Source organism: Ruditapes philippinarum, unplaced genomic scaffold (assembly GCF_026571515.1).
Source record: "Ruditapes philippinarum isolate M1 unplaced genomic scaffold, ASM2657151v2 ctg6628_1_1_1_1, whole genome shotgun sequence".
NCBI classification, from domain to species: Eukaryota; Metazoa; Mollusca; class Bivalvia; order Venerida; family Veneridae; genus Ruditapes; species Ruditapes philippinarum.
In genome coordinates this window covers 30,706-50,436 of record NW_026852729.1, presented here as the reverse complement: position 1 = coordinate 50,436, position 19,731 = coordinate 30,706, and the positions used below count along the sequence as shown (strand labels likewise).

Sequence of the window (19,731 nt, the reverse complement as noted above, 5' to 3'; positions counted from 1 at the left end):
ATTAAATTTGGGTTATTTTTTGTATTTTTTTGAACATGACCCCAGCCATGAAAGAATTAAATTTTAAATGGGAACCCGGTAATGTAAAAGAATTTTGAAATCCGCAAAAAATTTCGAAGAAATATGTGCCCCTCTAATTAAAATAAAAACAAAAAAAACATATCAACATAAATTTTACTGCATTTTTTCTGAAGATTTTTTTTTAAAACGAACTTTTAAATACGAAAAAATTCCGTTTTATTTAGAGAAAATAAAAACCCCAAACCACTTCATTTTCTATTTTATTTCATTACTTTTTTAAATTTTATTAAGTCTAAAAAAAATTAAACCCTTAAATCTTTTAAAAGAATTATTAAAATAAATACAGTAACATTTTTTGTTAGAAAACAGCAAAATTTTTATTGTTTTTTGATATAAATATTTGTATTTAGATTTTCTTCATTAAACCCCCTTATTCAGAATGTATTTTCAAAGGCTGTTCAAACCTACAAATAGGAAATCTGAGATACCCTGTGCAAAACAGAAACGCGTTATTTTGTCCCAAGGATGCTTTGGAAATATGCTGGCTCATTTGGCTGAAGTAATATGATTTACTCCTTTGAATACGTTGGGGGCAAAAAATGGAAAGTAGCTATTTGAAAGCACGATAAAGTTACTGAAACTGAAAAATTTGAGGGGGGATTAAATTTTGAGGGGGGAAAAACTATTTTAAAATGTGAATTGTTCTTTTACAAATTTTGCTGAAATTTAAATAAAATTGAAAAAAAGTTGAAAAGAAAATGTGTCAAAAATATTCAACTAACATTCTTTAAAAAAATCCAACAGAATCCAACGAGTTCTTGGGATATCACAACGTATTTGATTTCAGCGGACCAGTCCTTCTTTACTTTCTTTTAGAACCGAGTGAAAATATTAAAGGAGGATCAGAAACTATTAAGGGCGGTTGAGTCTTCCTTTTTCATTGTGTATTCTATTTAAAGTTTGAGTGTAAATAAAAAAGGAATAATCCCTCTTTCAGTTATGTTGTTTTCTAAAGATTAAAAATGTCTTGGTTTGAATCATATTTCAGTCAAATTGTTTCAAAGTCTTATTGATACAGTCTTTGATTTGAATTACAATGAAAAATGCCGGTCTAATGCACCTTATCATTTTATCTTTAATATATCTTAAACATGAATGTTAACAAAAAGAAGGATTTATCCGACTTTTCAGGAAACCTTTACCAAATATATTTAGTACTATTGGTTACATCGAGAAAAAAAGGCAGACAAGTCATCCATATAGTTTTATTTTATTTTGCTTTAAATTTTAAAGTTAATAAAAAGAGTATTTTTTCTTCCTTTCGTGTATTTGTTATCAGTCTTCTTGAATATAAATAGTTTTTTTGAAGAACGCGGGCTAGCCTACCATTTTCGCGAAATAAAAATGTTTTAGTTTGGTTTAGTTTGAACTTTTAATTTAAAAGCAGGACTAATCCACCTTTTCAGTTAAGGTTTATAAGACATTTTGAAAGTATACAGTCTTTGGTTCAATTTACATTGAAAAGGGGGTGGGGTTGTAATCCCTTTCGTGTTTGAAAAGTCTTGTATTCTTACAGTCTGTGTTTTGATAAGCATTCGAGAGAATGTCTTGCGTTTTACTTTATTCTTTTAAATTAGAAGTTGGAAAAAGAAAAAAATGCGGACTAGTCTTCCATACCCTTTTGTTTTAATATTTTTTAGATATGAGTGTTAACAAAAAGAAGGTTTTATCAGTCCTTTCAGGGAGTCTTTACCAAATATACTTAAACATATATAGATATTTGTTTCATTGTAGAAAGTGTTACTTTTATTCTGGTTAAGCTTTAAAAGTTAATAAAAATGATTAATCCGTCTTTTCATGTATTTTTTTATCAGTTTTCTTATTAAATAAATACAGTCTTTAAAAAGATTTCTTATTTTACTGTATTTTACATTATGAAATATAAGTCTAACTATCTTGTTAATGGCCCATTATACCTACAAATGCTTTTATTTTCACTTTTCAAAAGATGTTTAGTTTTAACGTCCTGTTATAGTTTTCAAAAAGGTTAATAATTTGCCAAATACCTGAACCAATTTTCGTTGCACTTTTGAATATAGTAATTTAGTATTTTGTGTTGTTGAAATGTATATAGTTTGCTACTTTTATGACATAATATTTCACATCCAGGGCTATTTTGCTCAGGAGATAAGCATGTACTATGTTCTAAAATAACTACCTACACGTTATAAAATTCATGTTTACCTTTTCTAGAGGATGCAAAAATAGTTCATTTCTGAGGCCAAATCTGCTTTTAAGCATAACAATCAGCATTCTTCCCTGAATCTGTTACATTAGCGTTTCTGTTATGAGTTTGCTTTGCTTTGAATATGCAATATGTTTTAATTGTCAAAGATTTTATTGTCAAAATAGAAACATGAGCCATCGGAGTTAAATTATTAAAGTCTTATAAGTGCCATTGTATGTTTAGTTCTCGTGCCTTCTAAATTTACTAGTTTATCGAAATACTTTCATATGATCATCGTTATATTTTATTTATTTGAAAGTAAAGAGGTGCTCTATTCGAAAGTAACCTACATAGTTGTACCAACGCATAAAAATTTATTATATGACACAAATTAACTCATACAAGTACATAACCGTTAATGCTTATGATCACATTTTAACAGTTCATGCATAAAATAAGTTTATGTTATGTCATTCAACCAGGTTCAGAATCCACCTCTTGTATTTGGACCCATCGTTACAAAGGGAGAAAAAGTCAATACCAATATGTATAAGGCGTACGGAAAACGTGGGGACAGAGTTGCATTTGTTGCTTGGCCAGCCCTTTTACTGCACGAGAATGGACAGCACAAGGAATTGAAAATGAACGGAATAAAATGGCCATACCCTCTAGTGAACAAAAGAAAGTTGTTGCAAGTAAACTAGTTACAATGGAAAACGATGAAGGAATCAATCTGCATAAAAGTTATGACGCACACGTAAATGCTTCAAATGACTTTATGATGGACCCGAGAAGACAACGGACTTCGTCTTATAATCAAATAGCTATGCAAACAACAGACTTGAATTACACTCCTGCTCAATTTAGTCCCCCATCAGATAGTGATGTCGATAAATTTTTACGTTGGAGAGATACGTATGGTAGAGAGACTACAAGGGATATGATTGGACATCAAAAGTATGATGATATCCGATCTTATTGCATACAAAATGGTATCATTTAATAAGAATGTAGAATTTAAGTAATGAAGCAAATAATTACTAATTGTGCACCAACAAAAACTTGTTCTGATACGATACGATTATTCATTGAATTGTTGTGCTTGTAATAATGTTTTGTAAGAAGTAAGTAAAAAGAAGATACAAACAACTAGATAAGTGCGGGTATAGAATAATCAGTTAGAACTTTCTTTTTTGTGTTTTCGTTTTGAAACAAAACGTTACTTAGAAATTCATTGAAATGGTTTCACTTGTTAAAGTCAAAATGGATTTTCACATACATGTACATGCATGATGCTTCTCTTTGATGATGCCTTAGTTATTCTGTTATAATGAATACAAAATATGTTTAAAGATCCTGAACTCAATTTTTATGGTTTTATATCATACATGCTCAAATTAAGATTTTTCAATTTTTGTAAGTTCAAAAAAGCACCATTTATAAAGATATAACCGAGTTTAACATTTCATGTAAATAAAGGGAGGTAATAAAAATATTTTCTATAAAGTCTTTGTCAAATTTTTCAGTAAGAAATGAATGCATATATTTTAATGATTACATATAATATGTACAAATATTTGCAGTACATATTTTACATATTCTTCGATGTTTGATAATTGTTTTATAAGCATGATTATATAAATATATACAAATTCAGTTAAGTGTGGTATGCAACCTCTATTACAACATACAGGATCTTAAACACCAATAAACGAATGACCCAGCGAAGAAGTCGTTACTTCCTTCTTTTCAGTTTAAATATACCACGGATTTTGATTGTTAATACGAGTAATATACTATCATTTTTTGTATGCATAGAGAACAATAACATGATAAAAATAAAAAACAGTTTGCGTTACGACATGTGAGGTGTTGTATCGACATTTTGCATGATATTAAAATTATGAAAATAAGCAAAATAAATGAAAACATAACAGTAATATATTTTGGGACGACAATTACAGACACATTGAGCTCTGATTTGAATCTTCAGTTACTCCAACCTCTAAATCATTTTAATAGTAAGAGGGTTAATATACCCTTTTACGTGCATTAACACCTGCAGAAGCATGATGACTCTTTTGAATCATTAGCTTGTGGGACTACTTGTGTGATAATTGTGTGTATGATTTAAACGGTAATAAGCACAAAAGACCTTTAACGTAAATGAAAAGGTATCTCAAACAGTCGCAGGTAACGAGATCACGGATCCGTCAGTGGTTCTTGGTGTAACCTTTAGGTTATAACAAATTATGATTTTTTTTTAAATAAAAGTAATTTTTGACAATATTATAGCAAGGCTTCTTAATTGTTCTTACTGATACTTAAGGTTTCTTAAAAGTTCGTGCATGGCTTCCTACCGTTAATATTTCGGATTTTGAGCTAATTAATGTACTTATGCTGAAATTGTTCTAAAGCTTGACGCATGACCATAGATGCAACAAGACACCCAATTAATGGTCTTTAGCCCATACTTCATATAGACGATCTTCACGCCTTTTCACCCCCCCCCCCCCTTCTTTTGAGGCCTCAAAAAGTGAAAAATGACACTTTTAGATTTCAAACACTTTTTTCGTTTGATTGAAAAATGTTGTTAAAAATTTATCATTCTTTCGGCGCTATCCCCTATCAAATAGATACATCAAGAAGGGGGTGCCAGAGTGAGGATGTGCCCCCTTCTTCATGTTGGTTTAAAGGGGGGCAGCAGACCCCTAATCTCAAAGAAAACATTGAGCTTGTCACAGGCTAAAATAGCCTCATAAGAACCTTAAGGTAATGTGTAACCAACGCTGAAAAATCATTTGACTCTATCTCAATCCAATGAAAATTTGCAGCACTTTGAAATCAGTTTTGACGGAAAACATTATGGAAAAAATGTGTTTTGTTGGAAATCCTGAGATGTCCCCTCGTTGCCATGTTAACAGAAAATTTAAGATTGAGTATGCCGTAACAAGGCTATGTTACAGTCAACATTTGTGTCAAGCTTTCACATCACTGAAGCCTTTTTTAATAGTTTCATAGCCATTTGAACTTGAAACAGGAGGCTTTTCAATGACAACAGTCATTTCTCACAAAATGCTCATGCAGAAATGGGTTAAAGACGAATTTCGATTATAAATGGATAATCATCTTTTACACATATAAACTATGTCTCTAACCATTTAACAATTTACATGGTTATTGTATTGTAGACGAGAAGTATCTTTTAAAGGTCGAAGTAAAACTGGTTAACTTGAAATGTTTGTATAGCTTGCATTACAATAACATAATAATTGCTTGTGGAATGATTAATTTTAAAAAACGGAACACTTTAAGAAGTATTTTGTGTAACATAAATTCAGCAAGGTGTTTTCGTTAAATAAACTGTTCACTAGAATATGTAATGAGATCGGAATGCAAAATGTATTGTGAAACATAACTTAAATATCAGAGCAATTTAACTAGAAAAAACTGTCCTATGCATTTCTACGCAAGCATGATTTTTATGGAAATTGATCGCTGAAAGTATCTGAAATGTCCTAGAAAATGTACTTATAGAAAACATTAAGAAAATTCATAAATACATAAAATTAGGAGAGCGATGTCCTTTTCACAGACTTTACAATTACTGTGTGCTTACCGTTGTATGGTTATTTGAAAGAGGCCAGTCTTTAATTTGCATAAGAGGTTGCAAGCAATTTAATATATCTATACCCACACAAACTCAGTTGATAAGGGACTTTATAATATGGCTTTTGTCCTCCCGTCGAAGTTTCGTTTTTTTTGTAGAAAGCCTCGGATGAACACTAACTTACATCTATAATGATTTGATTTTGACAGTTATCTCCTAGCTTTTTACTTTCTAATACTAGACTTTTGTTAAATAATGGCATCGATATATTTTATACCGTTTTCAAACAAATATTTTTGTTGAGTGCATGCAGTGAAATGACGTAGTTTAATGCGAATGTTTAAAGATCCTGTAACACAATTTTTTCATGGTTTTATTTCATAAAATGATGCTCAAATTAAGATTTGTCAATATTGTAAGTTCCAATAAGCATTATCTATAAAGATATTACCCAATTTAGAATTTCATGTAAATAAAGGGGGGTAATTAGAAATTTATTTTCTATAAATTCTAAGTCAAATTTTCCAATAAGAAATGAATGCATGTAATTTATTGATTAAATATAATGTGCACAAATATTTACAGTACACATTTTATGTATTCTTTGATGTTTGAAAATTGTTTTATTTGCATAATTATATACATATATAACTTTTTGCAAGTGTGGTATACACAGAGTACTGTAACAATATCAATCACAAAACATACAGGATCTTTCAGGCTTGTCTGTATGTTTGGCTTAGGTTTAGATTCTTTCATGTGAGGAAGCTATCCAGCTAGCTTACGGAACGTCGGTGGTTCTACTCAGGTGCCTGTTCGTGCCTGAAATAATGCACGGAAGGGTGCCTGAAGTCTTCCTCCACCAGTAAAGCTGGAACGTCGCTATATGACCTATAATGTGTCGGTGTGACATAAACCCCAATTCAATAAACAAAAACATCATTATCATTTTCACATATACATAAGTTATGTTTACAATTTCTACATAGTAATCTCTCTTGTGACAGGTACAAGTTGATTATCCTTCCTTTTCATCGGTTAAACCATTAAATTGCCATACGATGGACGGATGAGCATATGTTGTAAAAAAACCTTGTGCTTTAGAGTCAAGTTATCGCGGGTTGTATTTTTTTCATCAGCATTACTGAGATACAAATGTACTAGAATAGCGAGACCAGAAAATTACGGTCACGGTCACGATTACAGGAACTCATATACATGGAATTAAGTAAGGAAATATGTACACGCTCGCGCATGCACGCAGCAAGGCACCAACACACGTGCACACAGGCATACAATATCCTCAGCAGATTATGTGTCTTTCGGCATTTCCTTTGGTGTCTTACATGTGACGATACAACGATTTCCACTAATATTTTCAATTATGACATTCATTATTTAGCGACATTTCTTTTTTTTTCTTTTTTTCGCGCTGACGTCTTCGTTCGTCGCTAAAGTGTATGGGGTTTTGGGGACAACGTAATTTCTGAAAAGTAGATACTGCTTGAAAACAAAAGATAAAAAACTAACTAATACTTTTAGCAAATCAGAATATCTTTATTTTACAAATACCGTAGCCATTTCTATCACAGTTAAGATTACTTTCAAAGTTCGGGAAAACGTAATTTCTGAAATGCCAATGATGCTGGAAAACAAAAGAAAAGAAATTAAGTAATATTTTTAGCAAAATATCTTTATTTTATGAATTATAACGTATCCATTTCTATCACAGTTAAGCTAACTTTCAAAGGGTAAAACAATAAATTTTTAGCTAAACTGTACATCGGCCAAATATTATGTTAAGTAATTATTGTTTAATATTTATTTAGTGTTAAACAGAACCGCTTTCGTTTTACTTTCAAATGCATAATATTGTTTACATAGTGGACCAGGATTAATCTATATATAAGTTATTACATTCAAGTTTGTTAAACCAGTTTTATGTAAGTGTTGAATTAACTATATTGTGATTCGATAGTTACCTAGACCAGGAAGTAATTCGTTTTAGTTTTCCTTCCACGAAATCTGACAAATATAGATATAATAACATGCTTAAGGTTACAGACAAATATCGACATTAAAACTTATCAACTATTTAACTGTTAGACACGTTTAAACCGCGGTAAAAATCGTAGTCATGTCATCTCCTGTCAAATAACGCTTACTGAAACTTATCTGAAAATTAATGGTAGTACAAAGGCCGCATGATCGTTTAAGTGTTATATGTCTACTTTGCATAAAGATAAACTCAGTATATTCTTTTCAGTATCTTAAGGAGAAAGGTGCACTTTTTAAACAGATAATGAAGACGAAATTGTATTTAAAAATCCGCAAATAAACAAAATGTACTTGTACAGCAGTCCGGCGAGGCTAATAAGAATTTGACCTGACGAAATGTGCAATTATACAAAAACATTATCCGATGAAGTACAATATTTTCAAATTATAAAAATGGGTTTATAATTAACATATTGATTATATTATCAGTACCATTGTTTCAAAAACATTGTCTAATAGATTTCAACAATAACGACAGTAAAATAATGAAAGAAAAATGAAAAAGGCGACTATGTGTGTTTATTTTATTTTTGTTGTTGTTTTTTGTTGATTTTTTTGGTAAAAAATATATAAACAATTTTACAATATGTTTGTTATATCTATAGAAACCATAAACTTTTATTAAATAAAATAGATCTAAACAGCCAATATAATAGAAATGCATTGCTGGAAGAGAGAGTCGTAGTATTGAAAAACTGAAAGAAGAGGAGTTACATCGAATCCATTCGATTTTTTCCCATAGATAAGGTTAAAAAAGACAAATTTGATAATGCTTGTGTCAAAATTTCCATACACTAAGCTACTCTGTAATTGAACTTAAAATACTAGGACATTACATCTAAAATGAGTCTAGATGGTCTAGCTTGATTTATTTTGTAGCAAAATAAATTGGTTGTTTTTAATTGTCTACCAAAATGAATAAACAATTAACGAAAATAGGCACTAATAATGTAAAGACTAATACATGTATATGTGATAGAACGCGAGATGAATAAAACTATCAGACTGAGTAAAAGGTACTAAAATTTAAATAAATGCAAAACTACATATTAAGAAATAAAATGTTTGGCTAGATACTCATGATTGTTATATAAGATATACAATCTATTGTTTTTATAAAAGGCATTAAGTGACTTATAAGTATGAACGACCATATACATTATATATCGGACAAAAATATGTTACATCTATATAAGACATCCATTAACTAAACCAATGTATTGCTTTGATAGAAAAGGGTCTGCAGGTAAATTGTGTTGAAGGAGACAAATTGTTGTAAGACCCTGATATTCTTAAGTTGGTACCGTTTGGAGAATGTAAAGTATAAAGTATAATAAATGACATTCTTTCCAATATAAAATGATATAATGACCCATTTTTATCTGACCATTCATAATGTTCGAATTTAAATATTTAAGTATTGTTTTATTAATTATGTTCCAATTTATACTTCTATAAGAAATGAAAAACATACAATAGTGTGAATATATTGATGTTATGTCTTTTAAATATAACATCTCCTTTAAATGAATGATAATGCTCATATGCAATGCGTGTAGCTGGGGGACGGACAATTTCTCACTGCATAAAACAGTAAACTGCTCTAATATGGCCTGTCGAGTTTTCTCCCTTAGAAGCAAAAGTACAGTATCTTGTAAATCTGTTTTGAATGGCCTTCGTGTATTTTATGTTTGTATTTTACGTTTTATATACATATACTTATATGTATACATGTAAAAATGAGACTTCAATAAATATTAAATCAATGAATATTAATACTATATCACATGTGTTTAAATGCTTTTATCTAATCATTATAACAATACAATAAAAAAAAAGGTAATTATCAAAACACAGCATTAAAAGAGAAAGAGCAAAATAGTATCAAAACTCGAACTGTTTTCTCCAATCATTGCCATAAAAAAGTTTAAATTAGACATATACAATGTGCATACAATTTCATCAACAAAGCAAGATTACGTGTTCGGACATATTAAATAGCTATAAAACGCTGTTTAGTAATTTCACATCGTAGCAAATTATTAGGTTGTTAGTTTTATCATATCTGTAGACAAGTATACAAAGTGCACTGTATCTGAATTTGGTAAATATTCAACCATCTAGTTTTCTTTAAAAAAAAACAGTTAACGTTGTTTACACTTAAAAATGATTCCAATGATTGTTTTCTTTTCATAGTTTTTGCTTATAAGTAGCTATTTCTGTTTTGCATTTACTTATGTTATTTGGTTTTGTCTCTCTGTTATTTAATAAATATTCCCCCCTTAAAGTTTTTTTTTGGTTTTACATCGTAATACATCAATACAAGTTAAATTATCAAACTTGAAAAATATACATAAGAGTAAGCATATCAAAGATGAATATAAACTAGTCTAAAACTCGTTAAAAACTCCATTACTATTAAAAGTAATTAAGATGAATAAATTGTGTGATTTCTAAATGGTTACCAAAGCCCAAGCATAAGAATCACAGAAAATCGGTTTTATGGCAAGAGATAAAAAACTCGATACAAAAGTAGTAATTTCAAACATAAAACATTTAATATTTAAACCATAACCTATTACCGAACAATAATACTTTCCGAAATTAAAAAATAAGTAATGCGCTACTAATATTGAATTGTGGGTCAACAAATCGAAGCAATATACAATAAATGATTAATCTCACGGTAAACCGATAGGATATGCAAGCATAACTTCAATTAACTTAAGGGCAATTTATTAGATTGAAAAGGTAGATTTCTTGAAGAAAGTTCATAAGGGAGAGAACAATGCAGATTCCAAATTTGTTAATACTAACAAAAATAATAAAAATTGAAAAAATAGTACTTCTTATTAAGATTGTAGTTCAGTGATCTGTAAAGCTTCTATTTACGTTAACGTTACGCGTTTTCAACAAATGCATTTGTTATTTAAATTGAATCTTTTCAGATTTTAAAGATTTCATGCATTGAATCAGCTTCATTCAATATGAGTATTCTAATCTATTTAATCAAGTGCACCTAATAAACTTTACCGCTACTGCCCGATAGAGACACACAAACAAAATTGTATAAAAAATTACAAGTAGCGGTTATAGTAAATTAAGTCAAAATCAGATTGCCATCTTCAGACACTAAACATGGCGCTTTTCAATGTAAACTATATACTATGTTAGCCTTGTTCTATTCAAATATGATCATTATCATGAATCAGTTGTTAATACAAACAAATGGATAAGATAAGTAATAGAAGAACATAGTCTATAAAATACATAAACTAATACTTACTATATAATTATATATATAAGGAACGAAACATTGTTCTATATTATACAAAACTAACATAAACTTACAAACAGTGTGTTGATACATGCATGCTAAGAAATCAATATGAAACGAATCAACAAACATTTATAATTATATCAAAACGGACGACAAGCATGCTTAATGATGAAAAACCAAGACAAAATAAAAATTAAACAACAATAAAATCATAGTCTGAAAGCAACCAAGCATGTAACCAGCATATGCAATATATCATCTTTATATGAAAAGAAATTGATTAAAACGATATGCCATAAACTGTCCACCAATTATGTTTTTGATATTGATTCATAAAAGTGTGATTGTAATATCCTACTCAATAATAATAAGTGTAGAACATAAAATCGTCATACCTTATCAAAAAGTCATTGTCTGAAATATGTTAGTTTAATTTCAAGCATTTTGGTGGTAGTAATTGGTCTGAATACCAATACATAAAAAACTATAAGAATAATCTAACTTTGGCATGTACCGCCTTGCTAATATCTTTAGTCTGCGTGATCAATTTGACATACATGTAATTATTTGATTATACCTATTTTATATTATATATCAGTTCACGTGATCTCTGGTTATACGGTGTACTTAATTTTGAACATTTGAACATTAAAATATTGAAATATTGTTCGTTTGGCATGCTTTTCAGTTATTATAACTTAACTAAATCTTGAACATTCCAATATTGTTTGTTTAGCATATATTTCGTTTAGTACTTAAACTGTACTTTAATCAAAATTTACTTATTTTGAACATTTTAAAATTGTTTGTTGAGCATGAATTTCTCATGCTATGTTCTTTTCTTTGATTTGTTGATTCCTTGAGCTACACCTTTTGCCAAAATTGGACCACCTTCATGTAACAGCAAAGCAGGCCATACAACATATTCGACGTGTGTGCCACTATATGTGTACGGTTTGTATAAATCTGAGTTGAAGTGTGTACCCTTTGCAATCAAAGGAGCAAATGCAACAGGAGGATCATTTACCTATAATAAAATATATATTGACATGACTGAATAATGTTTCGAATCAAACCAGTTGCACCTATAAAAAGAGATTTCTTCCCAAATAGTTTATGATTGAATTATTTATCTCTTAATGTTATTCATAACGTGTTTAAACTAATACGTGTATTGCATTAATCATTATACAAATAAAAAGTCACGAAAATACAAACCATCATTAACCAGCACATTTCAAGGCATTCAAAGGTAAAATCCCTTTTTTTCAGAGCTCTTGAGCCGTTTATCCCCTGAAGCAAGAAGAAATAAAATTTAAACATAAAAAGTTTTTTTTGGGACATATTTAAAAAATTAAAATTTATAAAATTTCAAAAGGGAAAAAAGGCCCCAATGTTGGACAACAGGGAAAATGTTTTAAAAAACTTTCAATAAGATTCAATATAGTTTGTATTTATTTAAGGTAATGCAATTATAAGATACAAAATCATTAAATGTATACAATTTAGTTCTTTAGCCAAATACCATATTGCCAAAATAACGTTACTAATGTTAAGCGATTTCATTTCGTCTTTTCGTTTGACTTAACGTCTGTTTATTATAATTATTTCAAACTGTGTCTTTCTTTATGATAAACTTACCTTGCGCAAGTTTTCTACTGCTGATAACGCCGAGGCTTTTCTAGTATCTTTCAACTGTTTATACACACCGAGTGACAGATCAGCATTTGCCTGTTTAATACATACATAAAACAAGTGACGCACAAGGGTTATTTTTTTTTTTCATAATTTCATCATTTCAAAATTATGAACTTTTTTCAGTAAATATATGTGAAACCAAAACACTTTCGTTATCATTTTAGAATAATTCATTCTTATATATATTTATGTCATACCAATGTGTGCCAAAACAAAACAAATTCAGCATACATACATTTTTGTCTGCAAAAGTCAAAGTCCTCCCTAATTCGTCCATCTGGTACTGCGCCTTGTTTTGACAGAAGGTCATTGTTACCTGTATAATTTACGATACACACGGGTGATATAAAGGTATATTGGCAGCTAAGCTGTCTGCATGATTATGATATGTAGAACTTCATTACAGCTTTCACATTAAAGAATAAATTAATAATTCAAGAAGTGTCACGCTCAGAAAAGGCCAACAATAATATTACTAATAAAACATATTGTCCAACATGTATAAATATCATTTTTAAAGGCATGACATAAAATTAATTTGATGACATTCTTAAAGGTACAAATGTCAAAATACAATGATCTGAACTAAAATTATACTATTGTCGTGTGGTAAGAAAACGTTTCCCAGTACCTGTAAGATATGTAATAAAGCTTCGATTACAGCCTCATCATTTGGAAAATATGTTTCCAGAATTTCAAATGCATCCGTCCATTGATTATCATACAACTCTGCACATTTCTCAGCAAGTTTCGTTGGACGATTCCTGTCGCTTAGGTCGGTTATATTTGGATTGTTATCTGTCAAACGGTCCCCCATGGCTTTACTAAGTCTTAGAAATAGTAAACGGTTGAAAACAGTATCAATGTGTCAGTTTACATATAGGATTGTTATAAAGCAAAATGATATGTAAGTATTATCAATTTGTTATTTAATAAAAAAAGATATTTCAAAATTATACAAACAAGTGGTTTCTCTGAATTGATCAATTAAAGCAAAATAACATTTACCTAGTCTTAGTGTCATCCAGTTCAGCTTCAGTGTCATGTAGTTTTGACATTGTAAGTTTTAATTGTCTTTTCAGCTCCTTGATCTCATTTGTCACTGCAGCATCAATTTTGTGTTCTCCTCCAGGACGATTTTTTAATGATTCCTGTGCGATTTTTTTCTCCAGACTAATAATTTTAGAGTCGCGCTGTTCAACGTCTTTTTGGAGATTAAGTATAAATTTCTTTTTGGAATTGATGATGTTTTCGAGATTTTTCTGAGATTCATCTTGGTGATTTTGTATTTGTTGGAGCTGTGCATTAAGTGCATCTATTTTGGCATCTCTTTCCTTCACTTTCTTTCCTAAAGCTATTGCGTGTGATTCCATTTGACCTATTCTATCGTTGATTTCGACAACCATTTTGTCTTTCTTGGCAATTTCTTTCTCATAAAACTGTAATTTATTTTCAAACTCATTTTTTTCTGTCTGTAGAGTTTTTTCCATGTCTCGAACTTTTGACTCATTTTTATTAACCAGATTTGTGCATTGCTTTAATTTGTCATTTAACATAGATACGTGTTCTTCTTTATTCTTCTGATCTAATTTAAGTGACTTTTCGGTTTCTTTTAGATCGGAAATTGTTCGATTAGACAAAACCATTGTTTCATTCAGTTTAGATATATTTCTATCTTTCTCGGATAAAAGAATAGTGTGGCGTTCGTTTAGATCCTCAAGCTGTCTTTCTATATCGGTTTTGGTCTGGTTATTTTTCACAGCAACTCTTTCCAACTCCTGAATCTTCTTCTGCATCAAATTGACTTGTTCGTCAGATTCCTTAATTTTATTAAATATTTGATCACGTTCCGTCACCCGTTTATTTAGTTCGTCTTCTTTTTTCTTTAGTTCATTCTCTAACTCTTTATGTATTGTTTTAAGCTGACAGTGTTTATTCTGGATGCTTTTTAATTGTTCCTCTGATTCAATATATCTGTCTTTATAGTTCAGCAATTCTTGTACGTGAAGAATATGTTCTGTTTTTGCTGACTCTCCTTCAATAAGGTGATCATTTAAGCGAGACAATTGCACATCCATTTCTCTCAATTCCGTTCTTAGTTGTGTCAAATCATGCTGATAGTTTGATTCCTTTTCTTCGAAGTTAGTGCGATTTTCATTGATGTCCTCCTTAAGTTGTGATATATACATCTCGTTCTCCTTTAATCTATCTCTTAGATTATCACAATCTTTTGCAAGATCAGCATTCATCTTTTCTGTTGAATTAATCTTTTCATCTTTGTCTTGATATTTTTTTTGTATATTGTTTAAATTTTCCCGCAACTGTTGCAAAAGTATTTCATTTTGCTCGTTTGTTTTTTGTAGACAAATTTTATCGTCGGTTAGTTTGCTCAGCTCATGCTCTTTTTTGTTGAGCAAATCATGTAGTTCATTCAATTCTGCGTGTGTTTCAACGGGTTGTTTCATGTAGTTTACATGTTCACTTACGTTTTCTTTACTCATACTATAACTATTATTCATGGGGCAATGACTTGTGTCACACATGTTGGTGTCTTCATGGCTATTCATTTTGATATTTAGGCCGTAAATATTGCCTTGCAGATGATTTATTTTATTCTTTACAGAATATGCAACCGCTTTCAAGTCAGATTTATATCTTTTACAGTAATTTTCCTCATGTGTGGTCAAAGAAACTGTGTCTATCTTCAGAGATGATAAAACTGCATCCAATATCGCATCTGTTTCACAAAGTGTTTGAACTACTTCTTCCATTTCACCAAATAGTTCTTCCTTTTGCCTTTCTAATATTTGTTTTCCTTCTCTAATTTGACTTATTTCATGTTCTTTTTCTATCGAAAAATTATTTTTAATCTCCATGTCTTTTATTTTTTCACCAAGGTGATCTATCTCTGCACACAGGTCTATTATCTTTCTTTCGTTTGAAGTGATTACTTCATCTTTTTGCGTTATCAGTTTCATTTTTTCCTGAAGGTGTACTTTTAATTGATGCATTTTTCTTTCCTTTTCTTGAACCTCTCTTTCAAGTTTCAGCTCCATTGCAATTAATTTATCTTGATAATTCGTTGTCCTAATCTCCAAATCAGATATGTATGATTTTAAACGCGTGCGCTCTGTGGTATGAAATTGAATTTCTTTCTCTTTGGTTTGTGCAAGCTTTTCGATTTTTTTAATATGTCTATCCTCAAGAACAGAATTCTTTATTTCAAGTTGCTCGGCCATCTCATTTAGTCTTGTATTTTCTTCAACAATACTCTCATATTTCTTTTCATGCGTAAAATACTTATGCCTGACATCGAGTAATTCTAATTTTAAATCTTCTTTACTCTTTGAAACAATATGCAGCTGGAACTTGACGTTATCCAAATCATCCGTCATTTCTTTGAATTTTTGATAATGGCTTTCTTTCTGATAATGTGAATACATGTAACAACTATAATGTGTAATTTAACTTTATAATTTTAATGTATATTCAGTAACTATAGGTATTTAATTACAATTCGCGCAACATTAAACTGGCATGTTTTTTTGTTTTGTATATTAACCATATTACTGTAACCTTTAATAAAAAATTGTATGAGGACAGATGTAAATCATATTTTGATATACTATTTTTCTGTTTGAAAAAGAAAATCATTTTAAACACAAAAAATGAATCTGAAAATAATTTAATATTAATAAAACAATTAATAATTTGAATATTATTTGTGCCTCATCATGAAAAACAGAGATTACAATAGTCAAAAGGATAATAATTTGTAAACAAAATCTAACCTTTATCTTTTCTTTCTTCATTTCTTTATTTATATCTTCTGTCAGAAAGTCTATATCCGAAAAACAAGGATTCTTGTTTTTTTTAACATACACTAAAAGACGAGCTATAGCAAATGGCAGATTTGTCATCTTACATTCAGTGTCTATACTCGCCATTCTTTATCTATTTTCTGAACTCAAATCTAAAATGAAAGAATAATATCTAATGGTAAGATTTCTTTTTTGATATGAAACAAATAAAGCGTGAACGATACTCATCTTAGAAGTTATTTTCCGGAAACCTACACTGTATAACATACTGTCCACGAGAAGTGTAAGTCGCCATTGTCTTTAAGATAACAAATAATAATTGTTAAACCGTAATCTATTGTTAATCAATGTTAAACGAAAATAAAGATACCGTTTAAAGTCTTTTTAAGTGCTGAAAGGGACTTTTACATAAAATCCTGATATTTTGTTTAAATTAGATAAATTTATCATCGTACCACTGCATGAACGTTCAATATACGCCTATTCTGTTGACCAACTTAAATTTATAATTTGCTTACAGTTAAATCAATGTTGTTATGTAGGCATGTAAGACATTATTCTATCTTTTATTTTGGTATAATGGCATAAGTGACCAGGCAAAATTTCTATTAAAACAACGATACATATGAAACGACCATTTATAAATACAGATCCATTTTTGTCTTTTCGAAGTCCTATTTTCGATAATAATACTGTTTTTATTTTTATTTATTTATTTATTTGTGTCTATGTTGAGCCCAACAAAAAAGCTAAATGATATAATTATATTTATTACAGATTAAAAGCAGTATGACTCCAGATTCAGTATAATTTTTAAATAAAAATATATAAGAAAGTGAACAAAGGAAGTAAATACACGTTGTACTTACTTCAAATATCACACGCAAAAAAGAACTGGTTAATATGCGAAATAACCCCAATTGCGGTAGTCACATAGTAGGAACGTGGGGTGAAAAATTGACTATAAATTAGAAAAATGATAAGACCTACGCACATAATAGAAAAGAATACTATACTTCGTTTAATTTTGACAACCAAAATTGAATCAAGTATTGGAATAGCTCGAAAGCAACAATATGAACTAAATCTTAGATACTTTTATACCCACCCGGGCTTTGCAAAACAGTACTAACTAACTGCAGAACTTCTGTATGTCGCCTAAACATGCAATACACACACTCTCAACTTGTAAAACAATTACGCACGACTCGAGGTTTTTTTAAAGTAAAAAAAAATAAATCAAATTTCAACATATTTTCAGAAAACAAATACGTCTGTATATGGTATAGGACGTAGTCTTACTTAAATCGGTGTATGCTGGAAGTATAAACAAAACATTTCAAGTGTTTTTAAACATGGTGTACTACTTTTGTCTAAATAGCTTAACCACTCGTGTGATTATCAAACAGTGTTTAAAGTACATGAACACTTTTAGGAGTATTCTGCCCTAAATATATTTGCGTCGTCAATAAATAAGTTATCGTCTTCTTTCAGTTTTATTTTTTTTAAAGAAATTCTTCATAAGCTAATATTGAAATATATCTCTATATATATAATTTATATAATAAAAAAGTCAAGACGTTATAAAGTATAAAAGAACAGAACACAAATTATTTTAAATGTCCATATTGACGGTTGATTGATAAAGTCAATTATCTTAGCAACAAGATAACAAAAATATAGGTCATACGAAACATCTACTTTCGGTTTTGATTTTAGATTTACAAAGAGCTACACATATTGTTTAATAAAATCAGAAATAAAATACGTAAAATGATACGAAAATCATCAATATAATTTAATTCGTATTGCATTCTTGTTTCAAAAATTAAAACCAAGAGCGATTTAATATGTATACGCTGCATCAACAGTCAAATATTAACGTTAACAGATGCGTTTTATAAATAATATATTTAAAAATCCCTCAAAATATGAAATTGAACTTACCTGTAAAGAACAAGAACAGTACCTATCTCTGTTTAGCAAACTTTTCTCCATCGTGTGTTACTGTTTCTATGTGTTTAAACTCGTTTTGAATTTTATTGGCAGTTGATATACTTCCTTGTGCGGATAACAGTTCAGTGCGCACGCAATCGATAAACGCTTATAACCCACGAAATATATTCAACACATATCTCATTGAATATCTTATTGTGTGCAAAGTTTAAAGGTCGGTATACATAAATTGCCTACTAGATGCGGTCTGGTAATTATTTTTGACCGTTACATCTTTGTTTTCACCCAGATTCTTGTGTTTAATTATTTTCTAACAGACAAGTAATAGTTACCGTACGCATAGTATTTACAGACCCGGGTGGCGATTTAAAGACCGAGAAAGCGTAGCGATCGCGGTTTTTAAAAGGCCACCGGGTCTGTAAATACTATGCAGACATATTCTGAGTGCGGTAACTATCTTACCTACATGCTCTTTTGTTTTTCTATCCATATATCCGTTTTTTAAACCAGTATTCATTAAAATTACTCACAAGAAATATATTATTTATGTACTTTATCATGTTTAAGAAAGCATTCCAAAGTCATGCAAAGATACAATCCGCTGCGCTCTTGTAATTTATTCGTTAACAAATCAGGTGTTATTTGAATATTTTCGTGCTTTTCGTGGGGTTTTATTATGTAATAAGGTCAGGTAATGTACTTGTTGAGTTGACAGAACTTGTCGAGTAGGAAAGGTAAGATCATTATTTTGATATATGAATACATAACATAATAATAATTTATACAAATATTGAGGAAGATAAAAAAGTTTTCTAATCATAAAAACGAAACACTTTATCTTTATATGTAATAAATGTCATGGTAAATAGATGATCAGGCTATTTCTTATATAATTAAAATATACGATTTTTTTCAAAGAAAGTAAAAGTCAGGGTTCTATAAAAATATTAGTAAATATGCAGATATACCATCAAGTAAGTTGGAAATTTTGTTGTCGTTGTTGTTTTTTTATGATGGCTGATTTTATGATGAATTTCATAAATGTTTGGAAGAATTTTCT

The 19,731-nt window shown here is 29.8% G+C and overlaps 1 protein-coding gene across 1 annotated transcript; it reads right to left on the bottom strand.

Moving 5' to 3' along the window:
- Positions 1-11,738: 11,738 nt before the first annotated feature.
- Positions 11,739-18,995, bottom strand: LOC132722468 (interaptin-like). Its single transcript, XM_060706977.1, has 8 exons — positions 18,663-18,995; positions 16,686-16,867; positions 13,903-16,319; positions 13,526-13,724; positions 13,130-13,210; positions 12,826-12,927; positions 12,415-12,489; positions 11,739-12,223 (listed from the first exon to the last, which is right to left on the bottom strand). The coding sequence occupies exons 2-8, from the start codon at positions 16,839-16,841 to the stop codon at positions 12,026-12,028; spliced, it is 3,228 nt and encodes a 1,075-aa protein (XP_060562960.1). The 5' UTR covers positions 16,842-16,867; positions 18,663-18,995; the 3' UTR covers positions 11,739-12,025.
- Positions 18,996-19,731: the final 736 nt, after the last annotated feature.